The sequence below is a fragment of the Rhinopithecus roxellana genome, chromosome 1 (genome assembly GCF_007565055.1).
Source record: "Rhinopithecus roxellana isolate Shanxi Qingling chromosome 1, ASM756505v1, whole genome shotgun sequence".
NCBI classification, from domain to species: Eukaryota; Metazoa; Chordata; class Mammalia; order Primates; family Cercopithecidae; genus Rhinopithecus; species Rhinopithecus roxellana.
In genome coordinates this window covers 192,654,194-192,672,271 of record NC_044549.1, presented here as the reverse complement: position 1 = coordinate 192,672,271, position 18,078 = coordinate 192,654,194, and the positions used below count along the sequence as shown (strand labels likewise).

General features: G+C 54.6%; 1 protein-coding gene across 6 annotated transcripts; it reads left to right on the top strand.

Moving 5' to 3' along the window:
• Positions 1 to 377: 377 nt before the first annotated feature.
• XIRP1 (xin actin binding repeat containing 1) lies at positions 378 to 9,750 on the top strand. 6 transcript variants are annotated; one of them, XM_030935023.1, is made up of 3 exons: positions 378 to 539; positions 3,507 to 6,870; positions 7,298 to 9,750. In XM_030935023.1, the coding sequence occupies exons 2-3, from the start codon at positions 3,511 to 3,513 to the stop codon at positions 7,304 to 7,306; spliced, it is 3,369 nt and encodes a 1,122-aa protein (XP_030790883.1). In that variant the 5' UTR covers positions 378 to 539; positions 3,507 to 3,510; the 3' UTR covers positions 7,307 to 9,750. The 6 variants fall into 6 exon arrangements, with proteins under 6 accessions (XP_030790883.1, XP_030790890.1, XP_010369814.1 ...); XM_030935030.1 differs by having other exon boundaries at positions 3,431 to 6,870; XM_010371512.2 differs by having other exon boundaries at positions 3,510 to 9,750.
• Positions 9,751 to 18,078: the final 8,328 nt, after the last annotated feature.

The following is an 18,078-nucleotide window of genomic DNA, read 5'->3' as shown; positions in this document are numbered from 1 at the left end:
GGGTGGAGACACGTCAGGAAGAGTCAGAGGCAAGACCAGAGTAGAGTGATGGGGGCTCACAAGACGGGGGCAAGCTGTCCAAGGTGTCAGATGCCCCTTCTTATTCACTCTCTCAAAATAGTCTGGGACACCCCCAACCCCACAACCCAGCTGAGTCACTGACCCCAATCCCCAGATCAGACTTTGGATGAATGAAGCTTCTCCCCCTCTGTTTCCCCTCCCCAGCCCAAAGGACATGTAACTGATTCCCCAGGATGGAAGAGTGACTTCCACAAGACCTAAAAATAACCAAACCACTTAATACTCTGAACATAGCCTCTCCCGCCCGCCCCCACCACAGCCCACCCACTAGCCAGCAAGATAAAGGCAGCTGCTGGGGCTGGCAGGGGACAGAGACCCGGAGCCAGGGCAGCAAGAAGGTGTCTGTTGGAGCCAGCAGAACAGAACCAATTTGAACAAGAACCTGCAGAGGAACGACGAACCCTGAGACCACAGCTGCTACAGACCCTAAACACCCCATCAGCCAAGAGAGACCCTCGGTGAGTAACCTACCTCTCTGTCCTTCCACGGCAGGGCTGGCGTTCACAGCTGGGATCCCCTGCCCTTCTGAAATGGATGTATTAGGGGTGGCTCTGAGTGGGGGAAGGAGATTGAGGGGCATGCATGGGAGGAGGTGAGTGGAAGTCTCAGATATAAAGAACCCACAAAAGAGGTAAAGACAGTGTGAGCCCCATGGGAGCTCTCAGAGTGGCTGCCACAGGCCTGAAGCTAGCAGAAAGGACAGGCTCCTGCCAGGCTGGCATGATCCAGAAAGCCCTGGGGTTGTGATTTTTAAAATACAGGTATGGAATGCCTCAGGCTTCAGGGCTTCCTCCCAGGGAAGCCTCAGGCAGGCCCAGGGTCTGGAGGAAGGAGGAACAGAAGAGAGGCGGGAGCAGGGGGCTGTAGGAAGGCCTGAGTGTGCATTGCTAGAACAAGCCCCATGCCTAGTTGCTGTGGATGACACTCTTGGCATATCTGGCCCAGGGATAGCTCCCAGGGGCTGGCCGGAGCCCAGCTCCCTATGTATCATAGCCTAAAACCTGGGGTGGAATTTGGACTCTGCCCATGGTCTTGACCAGTGGGAAAGCCCCCAGGGCAGATCTGGGGCGCTCAGGGGAGGGAGACCGGATCTGAATTTGCCCAGATGTAAAGACATATGGAGCCAGCTGGGCCAAGGAGGAGGTAACCTGAGGACAGCAGTGGGACCATCCTGAGAGGTTGGCCCAGCCCTAGGAGACCAAGCTTTAGGACAATTCTTGGGGTCACCCCACCTAAGTCTGGTCCCGGTTATGAATTCTGTCCTGACTCGACACTTGCCCCAGGAGTCTCAAGCCAGGCAAGGATGGTGGCAGGAAGGCCAGGAGTCAGGAGGCATGCTTCAGGCTTTGCTACTGCCTTGCAGAGCCTCCTTGGACAGCCCCTTTCCCCTCTTTGGCCCTCTGTTTCCCTATTTGAACAATAAGGGGTTTAGATTGAGTGACCTCTGAGGGTCCTTAGGCCTGACATCCCTGGACTCCATGATAATAACTATATGTGGCCTTAGCAGAGATTCTGGAAATTCCTGGGGGTGGGGGTGGGGTGAAGCTGATGGTCTGCCCATGCCATCTGCTCAGGTCACCCTGCTGGTGACAGGATGGAGTGGAGGTGGAGACAGGCACAGGTTTGCCTTGGGCAGGGGATCCTTGTTGGAGCTCAGAAATGAAAGAAAACCACCCAGAGCTTTGATGAGACTCAGGTTACAAGTTTCAGAGCTCACACTCCCCAAAGGTTCTGATGTCTTTGGTAGACATGCCAGGGTGGGCATGGGGTCAGCAGGTCTCGGTTTCCTCTCTCCTCCTTCTGAGGTAGCCATAGGGAGGAAGTCCTGCCCCACTTGCTGCCAGTACTTCCCTCCAGCGTAGACTCCTTTGGCCAGGGAAGGTGTCCAGGTTCTAGCACCTGGTTGGACTGCAGCCCAGGGGCCTGACACCAGCCCAGGAGGCAGGATAGGTGAGCCCAGGGTAACGAAGGAGATGAGGTGAGCCAAGGGCACTGAGGATCCCCACTGGCTGGGCCTCAGCCTCCCTCTGAGCCCAGGGCTGCTGTTCTGAGGCCAGAACCTCAGCTATATTTAGCACCCTGTGTGGTGCAGAGCAGTGGGTCAGGGGCAGCGGGAGGGGGCACATGCTTCCCATTCTTTCCCTACTGGCCTCTGGAACGGTTAGTACACCTGTCACAAGACAGATAAGACATACATGGACAGAGACCAGAGAAGGGCTTGAGGGGTGGGAGGCCATTGAGGGGCAGGGGTGGAGCCGGGGAGAGGCTGAGCTGGGGTGGCCATGAGGCCTGCAGGGGCAAGGCTTAGCCTGAAGCCCTCCTGAGTCTGAGCCCCTGAAGCTGTGCTTGCTTGCTTGGAGAGCGGTCTCCAGGAGCAAGGGGCAAAGCTGTCTCTGCAGAAAGGACCCTGGTCCCATGGTCCTCTCCCTGGTAGGTGTCACCCTCATATCCTCCGAGGGGTGTCTGCTGGGGAATAGACTGGTCCTATGGCCAATAAGAAAGCTTTATACCTCCTACCCTCTTATTTCTTGGGCCCATGCCCTAAATGGAGTCTAGGGACTTCCACTTATTCACCAAGATCTGACTCTGGGCCTAAGTTCCCTTGTCTTTATTTATAAATGGTTGTGCTAAAAGACCTTTGAGATCCCCCTAGCTCAGACATTCTCAGTCTTGGAGTATAGTGCAGAAAACCCTGACCAGAGATTCAGAATTTGGATCTGGCCTAACCACGAGATATCTGACGAGCAGCTTCCCAGCCCTGATCCTCAACTGCTTTTGCTCTAGCATGGGCTGTTGGCCTCTGCTTGCCTCCTTGGGCCTGGGAAAAGTTGGAGTGCGTTGACAGCCAAGAGATAAAATTTAGGCAGCACTCCAGGTCAACATGGCAAGTCTGCCCTCTGGTGTTCTGCAAAGGAATCTCGTCTCCATGGGAAATCAGTCACCAGGTTAGAGACCTGTCCCTCCAAGGCTGGGACTCCAAAAGTCAGGATTCCCCCAGTCCACTCTCCTGGGAGTCTTCTAGGGCAACACTGATTTTTAACAAAGGAAGGCGAGGATGGGACATGTCCAGTTTGCCCACTGGAGGTTTAGGCATCCCTTATGGAGCTAAAGGAAAGAGTCTCATGTCCAGTTGTCCCATGGTTGCTCCCTAGCAACCCAGGAGATGTAGGGAAAGCAGGAAGCCACTGTGATTAATGGGTCCATATGTCCTAAGTTCAAGACCTGTTGCCCACAACAGGCAGCAAAGTGAAACCCAGGCCAGGCACATAAAGAGAGGCAAGGAGTCTCTAAGTGTAAGTCACCCAGAGCTACTCTGACCCTGAGCCCTGTTTACTGCCATTTCTCCCAGCATCCAGCCTCTAACCTGCTGAACATCTAGATCTAAGGCCCCCCATCCCATCCTTATCTCTGCCCCTTCTTCTCAGAAGGATGGCCGACGCCCAGACACAGGTGGCCCCCACACCAACCATGAGGATGGCAACTGCAGAGGACCTGCCCCTCCCTCCACCCCCAGCCCCAGACGACCTGCCACTGCCACCACCCAAGGAGTCCTTCTCCAAGTTCCACCAGCAGCGGCAAGCTAGTGAACTCCGCCGCCTCTACAGGCACATCCACCCTGAGCTCCGCAAGAATCTAGCCGAGGCTGTGGCCGAGGATCTGGCCGAGGTCCTGGGCTCTGAGGAACCCACTGAGGGTGACGTTCAGTGCATGCGATGGATCTTTGAGAACTGGCGACTGGATGCTATTGGAGATCACGAGAGGCCAGCTGCCAAGGAGCCTGTGCCAGGTGGTGACGTCCAGGCCACTTCCCGCAAGTTTGAGGAAGGCTCCTTTGCCAACAGCACAGACCAGGAGCCAACCAGGCCCCAGCCAAGTGGAGGAGACGTTCGTGCAGCCCGCTGGCTATTTGAGACAAAGCCACTGGACGAGCTGACAGGGCAGGCCAAGGACCTGGAGGCCACTGTGAGGGAGCCTGCAGCCAGCGGAGATGTGCAGGGTACCAGGATGCTCTTTGAGACGCGGCCACTGGACCGCCTGGGCTCCCGCCCCTCCCTGCAGGAGCAGAGCCCCTTGGAACTGCGCTCAGAGATCCAGGAGCTGAAGGGTGATGTGAAAAAGACAGTGAAGCTCTTCCAAACGGAGCCCCTGTGTGCCATCCAGGATGCAGAGGGTGCCATCCATGAGGTCAAGGCGGCATGCCGGGAGGAGATCCAAAGCAACGCGGTGAGGTCTGCCCGCTGGCTCTTTGAGACCCGGCCTCTGGACGCCATCAACCAGGACCCCAGCCAGGTGCGGGTGATCCGGGGTATTTCCCTGGAGGAGGGGTCCCGGCCCGACGTCAGTGCAACTCGCTGGATCTTTGAGACGCAGCCCCTGGATGCCATCCGGGAGATCTTAGTAGATGAGAAGGACTTCCAGCCATCCCCAGACCTTATCCCACCTGGTCCAGATGTTCAGCAGCAGCGGCATCTGTTTGAGACCCGAGCGCTGGACACTCTGAAGGGGGATGAGGAGGCTGGAGCAGAGGCCCCACCCAAGGAGGAAGTGGTCCCTGGTGATGTCCGCTCCACCTTGTGGCTATTTGAAACAAAGCCCCTGGATGCTTTCAGAGACAAGGTCCAAGTGGGTCACCTACAGCGAGTGGATCCCCAGGACGGTGAGGGGCATCTATCCAGTGACAACTCCTCAGCACTGCCCTTCTCTCAGAGTGCCCCCCAGAGGGATGGGCTAAAGGGGGACGTGAAGACTTTTAAGAACCTTTTTGAGACCCTTCCCTTGGACAGCATTGGACAGGGTGAGGTTCTGGCCCATGGGAGTCCAAGCAGAGAAGAAGGAACTGATACTGCTGGGCAGGCCCAGGGCATAGGGTCCCCAGTGTATGCCATGCAGGACAGCAAGGGCCGCCTCCATGCCCTGACCTCTGTTAGCAGAGAGCAGATAGTCGGAGGTGATGTCCAAGGCTACAGGTGGATGTTTGAGACACAGCCCCTAGCCCAGCTCGGCCGAAGCCCCAGCACCATCGACGTGGTGCGGGGCATTACCCGGCAGGAAGTGGTGGCTGGAGATGTTGGCACTGCTCGGTGGCTTTTTGAGACCCAGCCCCTGGAGATGATCCACCAGCGGGAGCAGCAGGAACGACAGAAAGAAGAGGGGAAGAGTCAGGGAGACCCCCAGCCTGTGGCACCCTCCAAAGGTGATGTGCAGACCATCCGGTGGTTGTTCGAGACTTGCCCAATGAGTGAGTTGGCCGAAAAGCAGGGGTCAGAGGTCACAGATCCCACAGCCAAGGCTGAGGCACAGTCCTGCACCTGGATGTTCAAGCCCCAACCCGTGGACAGGCCAGTGGGCTCCAGGGAGCAGCACCTGCAGGTTAGCCAGGTCCCGGCTGGGGAAAGACAGACAGACAGACATGTCTTTGAGACCGAGCCTCTTCAGGCCTCAGGTCGTCCCTGCGGAAGAGGGCCTGTGAGATACTGCAGCCGTGTGGAGATCCCTTCAGGGCAGGTGTCTCGTCAGAAGGAGGTTTTCCAGGCCCTGGAGGCAGGCAAGAAGGAAGAACAGCAGCCCCGGGTAATCGCTGGGTCCATCCCCACGGGTTCTGTCCACAAGTTCACTTGGCTTTTTGAGAACTGCCCCATGGGCTCCCTGGCAGCTGAGAGCATCCGAGGGGGCAACCTCCTGGAAGAGCAGCCCATGAGCCCCTCAGGCAACAGGATGCAAGAGAGCCAGGAGACTGCAGCTGAGGGGACCCTGCGGACTCTGCATGCCACACCTGGCATCCTGCACCATGGAGGCATCCTCATGGAGGCCCGAGGGCCAGGGGAGCTCTGTCTTGCCAAGTATGTGCTCTCAGGCACAGGGCAGGGACACCCCTATATACAAAAGGAGGAGCTGGTGTCAGGTGAACTTCCCAGGATCATCCGCCAAGTCCTGCGCCGGTCAGATGTGGACCAGCAGGGGCTGCTGGTGCAGGAAGACCCAACAGGCCAGCTCCAACTCAAGCCACTGAGGCTGCCAACTCCAGGCAGCAGTGGGAGTATTGAAGACATGGACCCCGAGCTCCAGCAGCTGCTGGCTTGTGGTCTCAGGGCCTCCGTGGCAAGAACTGGGCTGGTGATGCAGGAGACAGAGCAGGGCCTGGTCGCACTGACTGCCTACTCTCTGCAGCCTCGGCTAACTAGCAAGGCCTCCGAGAGGAGCAGCGTGCAGCTGTTGGCCAGCTGCATAGACAAAGGAGACCTGAGTGGCCTGCACAGTCTGCGGTGGGAGCCCCCAGCTGACCCGAGTCCAGTGCCAGCCAGCGAGGGGGCCCAGAGCCTGCCCCCAACTGACAGCATCATCCATGTTCCCCCACTGGATCCCAGCATGGGGATGGGGCATCTGAGTGCTTCAGGGCAAGCTATCCCTTGCCCTCCTCAGTCCATTGGAAAGGCAGTCCCCCTGGCTGGGGAAGCTGCAGCACCAGCCCGATTGCAAAACACAGAAAAGCAGGAAGACAGTCACTCTGGACAGAAAGGGATGGCAGTCTTGGGAAAGTCAGAAGGAGCCACTACTACCTCTCCGGGGCCTGGGGCCCCAGACCTCCTGGCCGCCATGCAGAGTCTGCGTATGGCAACAGCTGAAGCCCAGAGCCTGCACCAGCAAGTTCTGAACAAGCACAAGCAGGGCCCCACCCCCGCAGCCACTTCCAACCCCATCCAGGACGGTCTTCGGAAAGCTGGGGCTACCCAAAGCAACATCAGGCCTGGGGGTGGAATTGATCCCCGGATCCCAGCAGCCCCCAGAAAGGTCAGTGGGGAAGAGCAAGCACTACCCAGAGGGCTGCCTGGGGGGTGGGTGACAATTCAGGACGGCATCTACACCGCTCATCCCGTGAGGACATTTGACCCACCAGGGGGTGTCCAGCCTTCTGAGAGGGAACCCCAGTCAAGGCGCAGGGAGACTGCCCTCTCAGTCCAGGCTCCCCGCCCACTCCAGGGAGGCCCAAGTCAGAGTACTGGGCCAGGGCGGGAGGAGCCTGGGGGCCGCACACAGATGGCCTGGGGGCCTCCAGGGAAGTTGATGGCAGAAGTCTGCCCAGGGGACCTCCAAGCTGCAGAGACCACCCTGAAGACTGCCCCTCTAGGCCGCCACAATCTGGCCTCTGGGCCCCAAGCCGCATGTGCCAGCCCACACCCCCATAATGCCTTTGTTCCTCCTCCTCCTACTCTCCCAGCTGCTGTGACAGGACCTGACTTTCCAGCCAGAGCCCGCCGTGACGAGGACTCCATCCAGCAGGCCTCTGAGCCCCTGAAGGACCCCCTTCTTCACCCCCACAGCAGCCCTGCTGGCCAGAAAACCCCTGGAGGGTCACAGAAAAAGACCTCAAAACTGGAGCCCACCATGCCCCCAAAGAAGAAGCCGCAGGTGCCCCCTAAACCTGCACACCTAACCCAGAGCCACCCTCCTCAGAGGCTGCCCAAGCCCTTGCCTGTATCTCCCAGCTTTTCCTCAGAGGTGGGGCAAAGAGAACACCAACGAGGTGAGACAGATGCAGCCATCCCTCAGCCAGTCAAGGTTCTCACCACTGTAGGCCAGGGCCACATACCTCTGGCCAGATGCCCCAGTGGACATAGCCAGCCCAGTCCCCAACATGGTTTCAGCACCACGGCACCCAGGCCCACCAACAATCAAGCTACAGGCAGCAATGCCCAGAGCTCTGAGCCCCCCGAGCTCAATGCCCTCAACCGTGATCCCACCTCACCGCAGTGGGGCCCCAGCACCTCAGGAGACCAGCCCATGGAAGGTTCCCACCAAGGGGCCCCTGAGAGCCCTGAGAGTCTGCAAAGAAACCAGAAAGAGCTCCAGGGCCTCCTGAACCAGGTGCAAGCCCTTGAGAAGGAGGCCGCAAGCAGTGTGGATGTGCAGGCCCTGAGGAGGCTGTTTGAGGCTGTGCCCCAGCTGGGAGGGGCTGCTCCTCAGGCTTCTGCTGCCCACCAAAAACCTGAGGCCTCAGTGGAGCAGGCATTTGGGGAACTGACACGGGTCAGCACGGAGGTCGCTCGACTGAAGGAACAGACCTTGGCAAGGCTGCTGGACATTGAAGAGGCTGTGCACAAGGCACTCAGCTCCATGTCTAGCCTCCAGCCTGAGGCCAGCGCCAGAGGCCATTTCCAGGGGCCTCCAAAAGACCACAGTGCCCACAAGATCAGTGTCACAGTCAGCAGTAGTGCCAGGCCCAGTGGCTCAGGCCAGGAGGTCGGAGGTCAAACTGCAGTCAAGAACCAAACCAAGGTTGGATGCCACACTGAGGCCCAGAGTCAAGTCAAGATCAGAAATCACACAGAGGCCAGAGGTCACGCAGCCTCAACTGCCCCTTCCACCAGGAGGCAGGAGACATCAAGAGAAAATTTGTGCCTCCCTCGGGTCTTACCTTCCAGTCGAGATTCGCCCTCCTCCCCAACATTTATCTCCATCCAGTCAGCCACAAGGAAGCCGCTAGAGACTTCTAGCTTTAAGGGTAACCCTGATGTCTCAGTGAAAAGCACACAAGCGGCTCAGGACATAGGCCAGGCCCTGCTCCACCAGAAAGGTGTTCAAGACAAGGCTGGGAAGAAGGACATCACCCAGTGCTCTGTGCAACCTGAGCCTGCCCCTCCCTCAGCAAGTCCCCTGCCCAGAGGGCGGCAAAAGAGTGTTCTGGAGCTACAGACTGGGCCAGGGAGCTCACAGCACTATGGAGCCATGAGAACCGTGACTGAGCAGTATGAGGAGGTGGACCAGTTTGGGAACACAGTCCTCATGTCTTCCACCACAGTCACCGAGCAGGCAGAACCACCCAGGAGCCCAGGCTCCCACCTCGGGCTCCACGCCTCCCCCTTGCTGAGGCAGTTCCTGCACAGCCCAGCTGGGTTCAGCAGTGACCTGACAGGAGCTGAGATGGTGCAGGTGTCCTGCAGCTACTCCCAGCCAGCTACCCAGTGAGGCCCACCGCCTCCCACCACACCTGCCACCTGTTCCTGGCCTCCACTGCCTCAGGACTGAGGTGGGTGCCTGCCTCCTGCACAATGGAGCAAGGACCAAGAGGAAAGGGCATCTTCAGAGGATTACTGTGGGCCATTTCCCTTTCATCAGTTCTTTCAATAGGCCCAGTTCTTCCAAACGGAAAAAGAAAGGTCTGGAAGAGGCCCACTGAGTAGCACAGGCGTGAGGGTAGGACGGGGGCTCCCAGCTACATCATTGTGGAGGATGTAATATGTACAAGACACACACCTGTTTCTCACACAGGCCTGGCCCATGCATGGACATGTGTGAATCTGCACACCACTGCCTGAGTTGGAGTCCCCCAGAGTGTCCCTCTACCCAGAGTTTTAATTTTTTTTGTTAGTCCGAATGCTCCCAGCCATCTGCTCTTTAATCTCTGGAGAGGAACAGAGCCAACTGGACACAGCGTTGGTCTCTGTTTGGAATCACTGTGAGGTCTCCAGAAGGACCTGGCCGCCAGCCCCTTCATCACCATCTCCACCATTCAGCTGGTCATCTGGTGGCCCAAGGGTCACACAAAGAGTCAACAATCAGCATATCCCTAGAAGCCAAATGCACTGCCTTTCTCTGTCCCCACAACTGTCCCCCACTCTGCACCCCAAATGGGAAGCATACGGTCTGAATAAATCCAAGTTTTATTCTCTATTCTGTGCATGTCTGACTGTGTGTACATCTGTTCCAGTCTGTGTTCCCACTGCAGGGGGAGAAAACAGCCACAACCTCCAGGTGCCTCGTCTTCCTAGCAACAGTAGTGTGGGAAGGCTCTAAAAGCCACCCCTTCTCCTCCATCTTGGCTGGCAACCAGAAATGCCCTGCCCACACTTCTAGTCTCCTTGCCCCTATTCTCATTACACGCACGCACACACACACACACACACACACACACACAGCGCTGCCCTCTCTATCTCGATCTCTCCTCTTGGATGTTCTTGAACACCATCCTGGAGGGGTTCTAGAATCCTGCCCCAGAGTTGGAGAGCAGCCCATTCAGGCCTGGGAAGCGGGAGGAACTCATGCCAGGAGAATTCCTCTGCCCAAGACGTCTGGGTCACTTCTGCCTGTTCAGCCCAGGTGTCGTGTGCCAAGCAGGGGTTCCTGGGAAATGGAGTGCACAGATCCTGGCCTAGAAAGTCAGGATGTTTTGGTTAACGGCCCTTTTCAAGCTGTCTTTCAAAAATCACTAAGCATCTTCTGTATTCCAGGCCTGTTCTGGGCAATGGGGATACAGAGGTGAGGTCCAATGGGGTCCTGCTTTCAGGGAACTTTTTAGAATGAGGAGACAGAGACAATAAATATGAAAAATTAGATCAGGAATAGGGTGATCTGACTAGGCCACTCTCCCACTTTGGGATAAGAGTCTTAAAATATGGTCATGCAACAATGGCAGGTGATCGCCTTAGACGGCGGCGTGGCCAAGGCAGGGCTCTCTAAGGAAAAAAACACCTCAGCTGAGATCTAAATGACAAAGAGCAACTATATGCAAATCGGGGGAGGAAGCATGCTAGGTAGAGGGAACAGCACTTGCAAAGACCCCAAGGTGGAATAAATTTAGTTCCTGGGTTTCCTGGATACCCAGGCGTTTGAAACTAGGATTGCCTCACACCAAGTTTATGTGGAAAGTTACCCACACTTTGCTTCAATGGAAGAGATGGGCCCTATCCTATCCCTAGCCCAGGGCCTAACCCTCCACAACCCTCACAGGCCCCTCATTGCCTGCTCAGCCAATATGCGTAGGGTTCCCCTGGGACAACACAGCTCTGATCTGGAAAGAGCCTGTGCCCTGTGGGAGACTGTGCTGTGTCGAGAATAATCAAGGTACCAAATCCACCTGCTTGGGCCTGGTACACAAATCTTGTTGATCCCCTGCCTTCTGCAGGATCTCACTTGATTACAGGGCCCAGCAGCCTATATAGCATGACTGTTATCCTCAATGTTCTCATCTCTAAAGTGGGCACAGTTATAATATCTACTATTGTGAAGATTAAGTAAATTAACCCATATATGCCTGAGGTCGCAATTTTTTGAATTTTTGTAATCAGACTTTGGCAATGACCTTGAGCAATCGGATAAATAACTCCCACATGCTTAGCGTTCCAATAATGGAACGCTAGAAAGTATAAAGAGCTTGAAGCTATGCCTGGCATCTGGAACTCAAAGACATTCACTTTTAGTATTATCGTAATTTTTAAAAAATATATATCTTCTTTCTTACCTCCAGGAGTGTCCCTGTCTCGTTCATCTTGGTACCTCTTTACCACAAGTGCCTAGAAGGCACTCCATAAATGTCAAATAAATGAATGCATAAATGAATGAAATGATTGAGTAAATCTGCCCATTCATCCAAGTAACTTTTATTGAGCACCTCATTCATGCCAGGCTCTGTTCAGGGTGCTGAGAACAGAGATGAACAAGGCAGAATTTCTGCCTCAGCTTATGAAACTTTGGTTTCAAGAGGGAAGACAATATAGGTAGAAGCAGACAAGATAATTTTAGAGGGGAGAAATACTGTGAAGGAAATACAAAAGTCCAAAAGGGAAAGGTTGGCAGTTCCTTCAACTTGGGTGGTCAGGGAAGGCGTCTCAGCGGCGGTGACCCGAACGACAGAAGACTCAGTCCAATTGGTTGGAGATGGCGGCCTGAGGGGAAGAGTGGGGAGAGGTGGCTGGGCCGGTGGTGCGCGCCGGCGGCGGCGTGCACAGAGAGAAGCGGCTTTTCGCCAAGGCCGCTCCGGGTACCCTGCACACCTGCGGCCACGCGTGCCTCCGAGGAAGGGAGGGGGCGGGCGGGGCTGAAGGCGCACCCCGCGGGAGGCGGAGCGCGTAGCGCCCAGACCCCGCCCCCGGAGCCTGCAGGGCGTGTTCCCACCGGCCGTCGCCGAGGCGACGATGAGAGTTAAGGGGCCGCCGAGTTCAGAACGTTCAGGCGGCGGCGGCTGTTGCTGGGAGACGTCCGGCAGGAGCGCAGCCAGGGACTGGCTCTGCACTGCAGACGACGGACGCCAGGACGCGCCATCCTGGCCAGCCCTCTCGCTGCGGCTCCCTTCAGACTCCAGACGGATAGCGGGTTCCCGTCCTCACCCATGTCTGGATCCTGCTCGGGACCTGCAGGACTGGGCGCCTCCTCCCTCCCTGGTACTCTCTGTCATTGCCTCTGTGTCCGGAATTTGTCCACCAGTCCCCATCTTCACCGCCATCACCATGTCTCAAGCCACCGTGCATCCTCCCTTCCCTGGGGGATGAGGCACTGCCATAGCCTCCCCAATGATCCTCCTCCCTTTGCCCTGTGTGTCCTTACACTCTGTCCTCCACCAGGCAGCCGGAACTCTTATTAATAAGAGTTTACCAGATCCAGACACTCCTGCATAATACCCTCCACCGGCTCCCCAGCTCACTCAGTTTTAAATCCAAACTCCTCTCAGTGACCTGTAGGACCAGAATGACTTGCCTCTCTGCCTTCCTCTCCAACTTCGTAGGCCCCACTCTCCTCCTCACCCACATCACCCTAGTCACACTGTCTTTCTTGCCCTTCTCAGAACATACCAAGCTGATTCCTGCCTCCGGACCTCTGTACTTAATGAACCCTCTGGCTGAAAATCTCTTCTCCCAGATGGTTAGTGGTTGAGCTCCTTCTCACTCAGGTCTCAGTTCCAGTGTCTCTCCAGAGAGGCCTTTCCTGATCAGTCCTCCCCGCTTCCCCCATCTAAAGAGGCCCTTGTTTTCATGCTGCTTTATGTTTTCCCATATTTTCCTCTCACAATATGAAATTATCTTGCTCACTTATTCCCTTGTTTCTTAGTGTTCTAGATATTATTTCTGCATAGCAAACCACCCCAAACAGGAATTTGGGACAGAGCACAGTTGGCATGGCTTGTTTCTGTGCCACAATGTTTGGGATGTCAGCAGGGATGTCAGCCAGAACACACACGTGTGGCCTCTCCATGTGGCCTGGGCGTCCCCACAACATGGCAATCTCTGGGTTGTCGAACTTCATAAGTTGTAGTTCAGGGCTCCAAAGACATGTCCCATCTAACAAGGCAGAAGCTGTATCGCCTCTTATGACCTAGTCTCAGAAGTCATGAAAAATCACATCTCTACATCCCGTTGGTCACAAGTGAGTCACAAGTCTGCCCAGATTGAAAGGAAGCGGTTATTAGACATCACCTTTTGGTAGGCGAAAGGCAAAATTCTAGAATATGCATACATCTTTGGAAAGTGACATCTCCACAGTCAGTCTTCCCCCCACTGAAGTAGCATTTCCATGAGGAACCACGTCTCATTTGATTTTTATTGCATCCCCAGTGCTAGAATGGTGCCAGAACACATAGTAAGTGCTAAATTCATGTTTTAGAGTGAATACATGAAGGATTATCTTTCAAGGAGTCATTCAAGCCCAGCTCTTCTCCCTGCAAGTGTATTTCCTGTCCCAGCCCTTGATTTTGGCCTGATCTGCTCTGGAGAAAGCCCAGTGTTCGTACTTGAGGGTGGGAGTCAAGACTATTATGGGGGTGGGGATGTGCACATAAAAACAGTTACTGGGGATTAAGAAGTAGGTAGCCAATGAGTTTCTGGGACAGTTTTCTACTGAAAGGGTATTGAAAACTTAGTCTGCTTTTCCCCATTCTTTATCCTGGAAATGTCCAAGTGAGGTGGTTTTGTCCTCCAGGCCATAGGGAGCAGGAAAGTGGCCCAACAAGAATGGAGCTTTGGGGAGGCAGCTCAGGCAGCAGGGGTGGGGTTAGAATGCATGTTAAGAACAATCGCAGGATCTGGGCAAGAGGTGGCCCTGAAGCTGCCCACAAGCCTGTGAAGTTACTTGAAGTCTCCTTGCTTTGTTATTTGTGAAAGACCTTCCATTTGATCTTCCCGAAGTCCTGGAGCACATACAGGTTCTCCTCCTGTCTTCCTATTTTCCAAGAGGGGTAGCAGCATCTGCCATTCATCGAAGCCAGAGAAGATAGCCCAGGCTTCTCCCTGCATTACCGCCTCATATCAGTGGGCTTTGGCTTCCCAAGTATGTCTTCCCCTTGCCCCCTGCTTCATTTCTACGTTGATCTGTGAGCTCCAACATCCAACTGTACCGCAGCAACAGCCTCCTCATGTCTCTCCCCACCACCAGAGCCACCCCCAAACCATCAGTCCTCCAATCCAGCCTTGCAGCAGTTTCTCACCACCTCTGTCACCTTAAAATCCACGCTTCTTAGGTCATTCAAGGCCCTTCCTGTGCAGCTGTTACTGTGTTTATGGCCTCCTCCGGGAGGGGAGAATTCTATCTTCTAGATCCTTTCATGTTCTTTACAGGCTGTGTCACATCGCCCTGATTTTACCCAGGGCCAACTCACCCATCCAGCACAGGGGGCAACAGTGCCTAGGGTCCACAATACTTTCAGAAACTCATGAAAATGTTTTAATTTATTTTACTATCAGAAGGGAAAAACAAACTCTCAGGCCAAAGACATTGTTTGAATATATAACATTAACATATTGGACTTTATACCACCACAGTCGTAAAATATACTTTTAAATTTTTTTTTTATGGAAAAGGAGCCCATTAAGGCAAAAGTACTTAGGGTCCACAAAAATCATAATGGGGCTCTGGTTTTGGTTATGCTGTCCCTCCCCGCAACCTGTGGCAGAGCTGCCTAGTTAGATGCCCAGCTAACTTCCGAAGAAAACTCTAGCAGAGGCTCTGCTTGGGAACCCTCAGGAACCACTCCCTGGCCCCAAATCAGGCGCTATGAGGACTGAGGTCCGCGCCCCAACCCCCACCTGCGTCCCGGAAGGCAGGCGCGCGGGTGCCCTGCTGCGGGCCAAGGGGGCGGTACTCGGGTATCGCTGGCTGCAGCTGGCCCGCCCGCCTGCCAGCTCCACCCGACCTAATCGGAAGAAGGAAACAGGCCCTGAGCTGTTCTCTCCCTTCTTCCTCAAAAGCTCCGCCCACCACCCCTCCCCCACGCCGCCTCCCCCCCGCCCCCCCCCCCCGCTCCCCGTCCCCCGCCCCCCCCGCGTTACGTTTCTTACGAAAAAGTGCTGCTGAGAATTCCCAGAAAGTCCCGGATATGAAGTCACTCGCGTGAGGTCACCAAGCCTGGTTCCAAGAATCAGAAGCTTGTGGGGGAGAAAGGAAAGCGCAGAAAAACAAGGAGCAGCGCTCGGAGTCGTGGCTGCGGCCAGCGTTGGGGGGACGGCTAGCTCAGCAGGGTCCCAGGCATCTCCAATCAGGCCTTGGCCGGTGTGACCCCTGGAAAAGTTCCAAAGGAAACTAGGCTTCACTACCATATTAGAGAAATGCCGACTGAACACAGAAATACCGATCCCTATTGACCAAGATCAAAAAGTCTGATACTGCATGATGTTGGAGCAGATGGGGAAACAGCAGTGTTTATTCACTGTTGTCAGGGAGAGAGAACTGGCTGGGTCTGCCAGTTTGGAGAACAACTTGGAAATATGATCAGAATTTTAAATGAGCGTACCTTTTGACCTAACAATCACACATCTAGGGACTTATCCTACTGAGAAACACAAGGATAAATGCTTGTGCTATGTTAGCAGCACATCGTTTCAGCTGCATTGTTTGAAATACTGAAGGTCAGAACCCACCTAGATGTCCATCATAGGAAATTAATCTAAAAAATGCCGTGGAATACTATGTGCTGTGAACAAGAATGAGGCAGCTGTTTATGAGCCAGCTCTGTGTTCCCCATTATGGGGTGTGTGTGTGTGTGTGTGTGTGTGTGTGTGTGTGTGAGGGTCTTGTTCTGTCGCCTGGGCAGGAGTGCAGTGGCGCAATCACAGCTCACTGCACCCTTGACCTCTTGGGCTTAAGTGATCCTCCCACCTCAACCTTCAAAGTAGCTGGGACCACAGGTGCACGCCACCATGCCTAGATAATATTTTTCAATTTTTTGTAGAGATGGGGGGGGGGGTCTCACTATGTTGCCCAAGCAGGTCTTGAACTCCTGGGCTCAAGAGATCCACCCCCCCTCAGCCTCCCAAAGTGCTGGGATTACAGGCGTGAGTCACCACACCTGGCCTGGTCATTTCTTAAAGGTATATATTCATTCAACAGACATGTATTGAGCACCTACAAAGTGCATGGCACATTGCAGATACTGGAAATAGAGAACAAAACAGCTTATGGGGATGGGGAAAAACAAAAAAATGCATCAAGTGGTGATAAGTGCTATGGAGGAGACTCAGTCAGAGCAAGGGGTACAGAAAATGTCGGGGTTGTGCTATGTTAGAGTGGGTGGTCAGGGAAGGCCTCTGGGACAAGTTGATTTTGGAGCAGAGACCAGAATGATGGGAGAGAACGTCACCTATCCGCCCGGTGTAGGGCCTAGCCTGTGCACAAGATTTTACTTGGACACGAAGACCAGCCAGGAGGCCAGCGAAGCTGAAGAGGAGCGGGCAGGGTCACAGTGGTGGAAGGAACGGTCTTGAAGGAGGGGAGGAGGAAGATCAGGTAGGACTTCCTAGGCTTTTGTGAGGATTTTGGCTTTCATAGCCATTGGAGGTTCCTGCACAAAGAGGTGACGTGACTCGACTTAGGTTTTAAAGGATCTGTCTGGCTGCTGAGGGGAGACTACTACAGAGGGGCAAGGGTAGAATCTGGGAGCCCAGGAAGGAGGCTGCTGCAACCATGGGAGATACAGCGGGGCTGGACCAGGGTGGTAGGAGATGTCACCCAATGATCTGCTTCTGGGTGAATTCTGATAGTAGAGCTGATAGGATTTGCTGATAGCCCCAGATCTAAGTATGAGAGAAAGAGGTGTGTGTAACTCTAAGTATGGAGTTATCTTTCATCAGGAGAGGGAAGCTGGTGGGAGGAGCAAGATTTTGGGGAACCGGGGTGAAGAATCAGTCTGAACTGTTCACATGGATTGGGAATTCCGGAGTGATGGAAACATGAGAGTTGTTTCGAATTTGTAGCACAGAGGGTCCCAGGGAGAGACAGCTGGCACCCTGGAATTGAGAAATTTGAGGAGGGTTTAATAAAAGGAGCCTTTAGAAAAGAGTAGCAGGATGTAGAGAAACCAGGAGGGTGGTGTAGGCCCCCAGGGCTAGTAAGAGTGGGTCCTTAACTATCCATAGTTCTGAAGGAGTGAGAAGAGGGAGTTGCTGGAACCTGGGGACAAAGATAACTGAAAGATAGCTGAGTGGAGAAGACAACATCCAAATTCATGTGATTTCATCCAAGGAAGGGAATTTATCTTTTTTTTTTTTTTGAGATGGAGTCTTGCTCTGTCGCCCAGGCTGGGGTGCGGTGGCACAATCTCGGCTCACTGCAACCTCTGCCTCCCAGGTTCAAGTGATTCTCCTGCCTCAGCCTCCCGAGTAGCTGGGATTACAGGTGTGCGCCACCACGCCTGGCTAATTTTTGTATTTTTAGTAGAGACAGCATTTTACCATGTTGGCCAGGCCAGTCTTGAACTCCTGACCTCAGGTGATCCACCCACCTTGGCCTCCCAAAGTGCTGGGATTACAGGTGTGAGCCACCACACCAGCCTGGGATTTATCTTTTAGTAGACAAGTTTGTATGTTGCCAACTGACAGGAGCTGAGGCCTTTGGTGGAAAAATGCAGCCACTCCATGGCAACCCTACAGGGAGAACAAATATCCTGACCTCACTCTCCACCCCACCTCCAAAGGCCATGGGAAGCCAGAGGGCAAAGAAGCCCATGGATGCAGCACATACGGGTCAGTCCCCAACCCAGAGCAGGGAGTAAAAGGATTGCAAGTGGATCTGGAGCGGCGCATGGAGGCCAGGGACACAGTAGCCAGCAGTGAAGGTGATCCGTAAAGCCATAAGGCTGGAGAAGAGATCTCTTAGGAAGTGAAGCAGATAGAAAAGTGGACCCAGGTCACTGTGCTGGGACCCTCCAATATTTAGAGATTGAGAGATAAAATAGAGCCAGGAAAGGACCCTCCAAAGGAGCAGTCAGTAAGACAGGAGAACAGCGAGCCATGCCTGAAG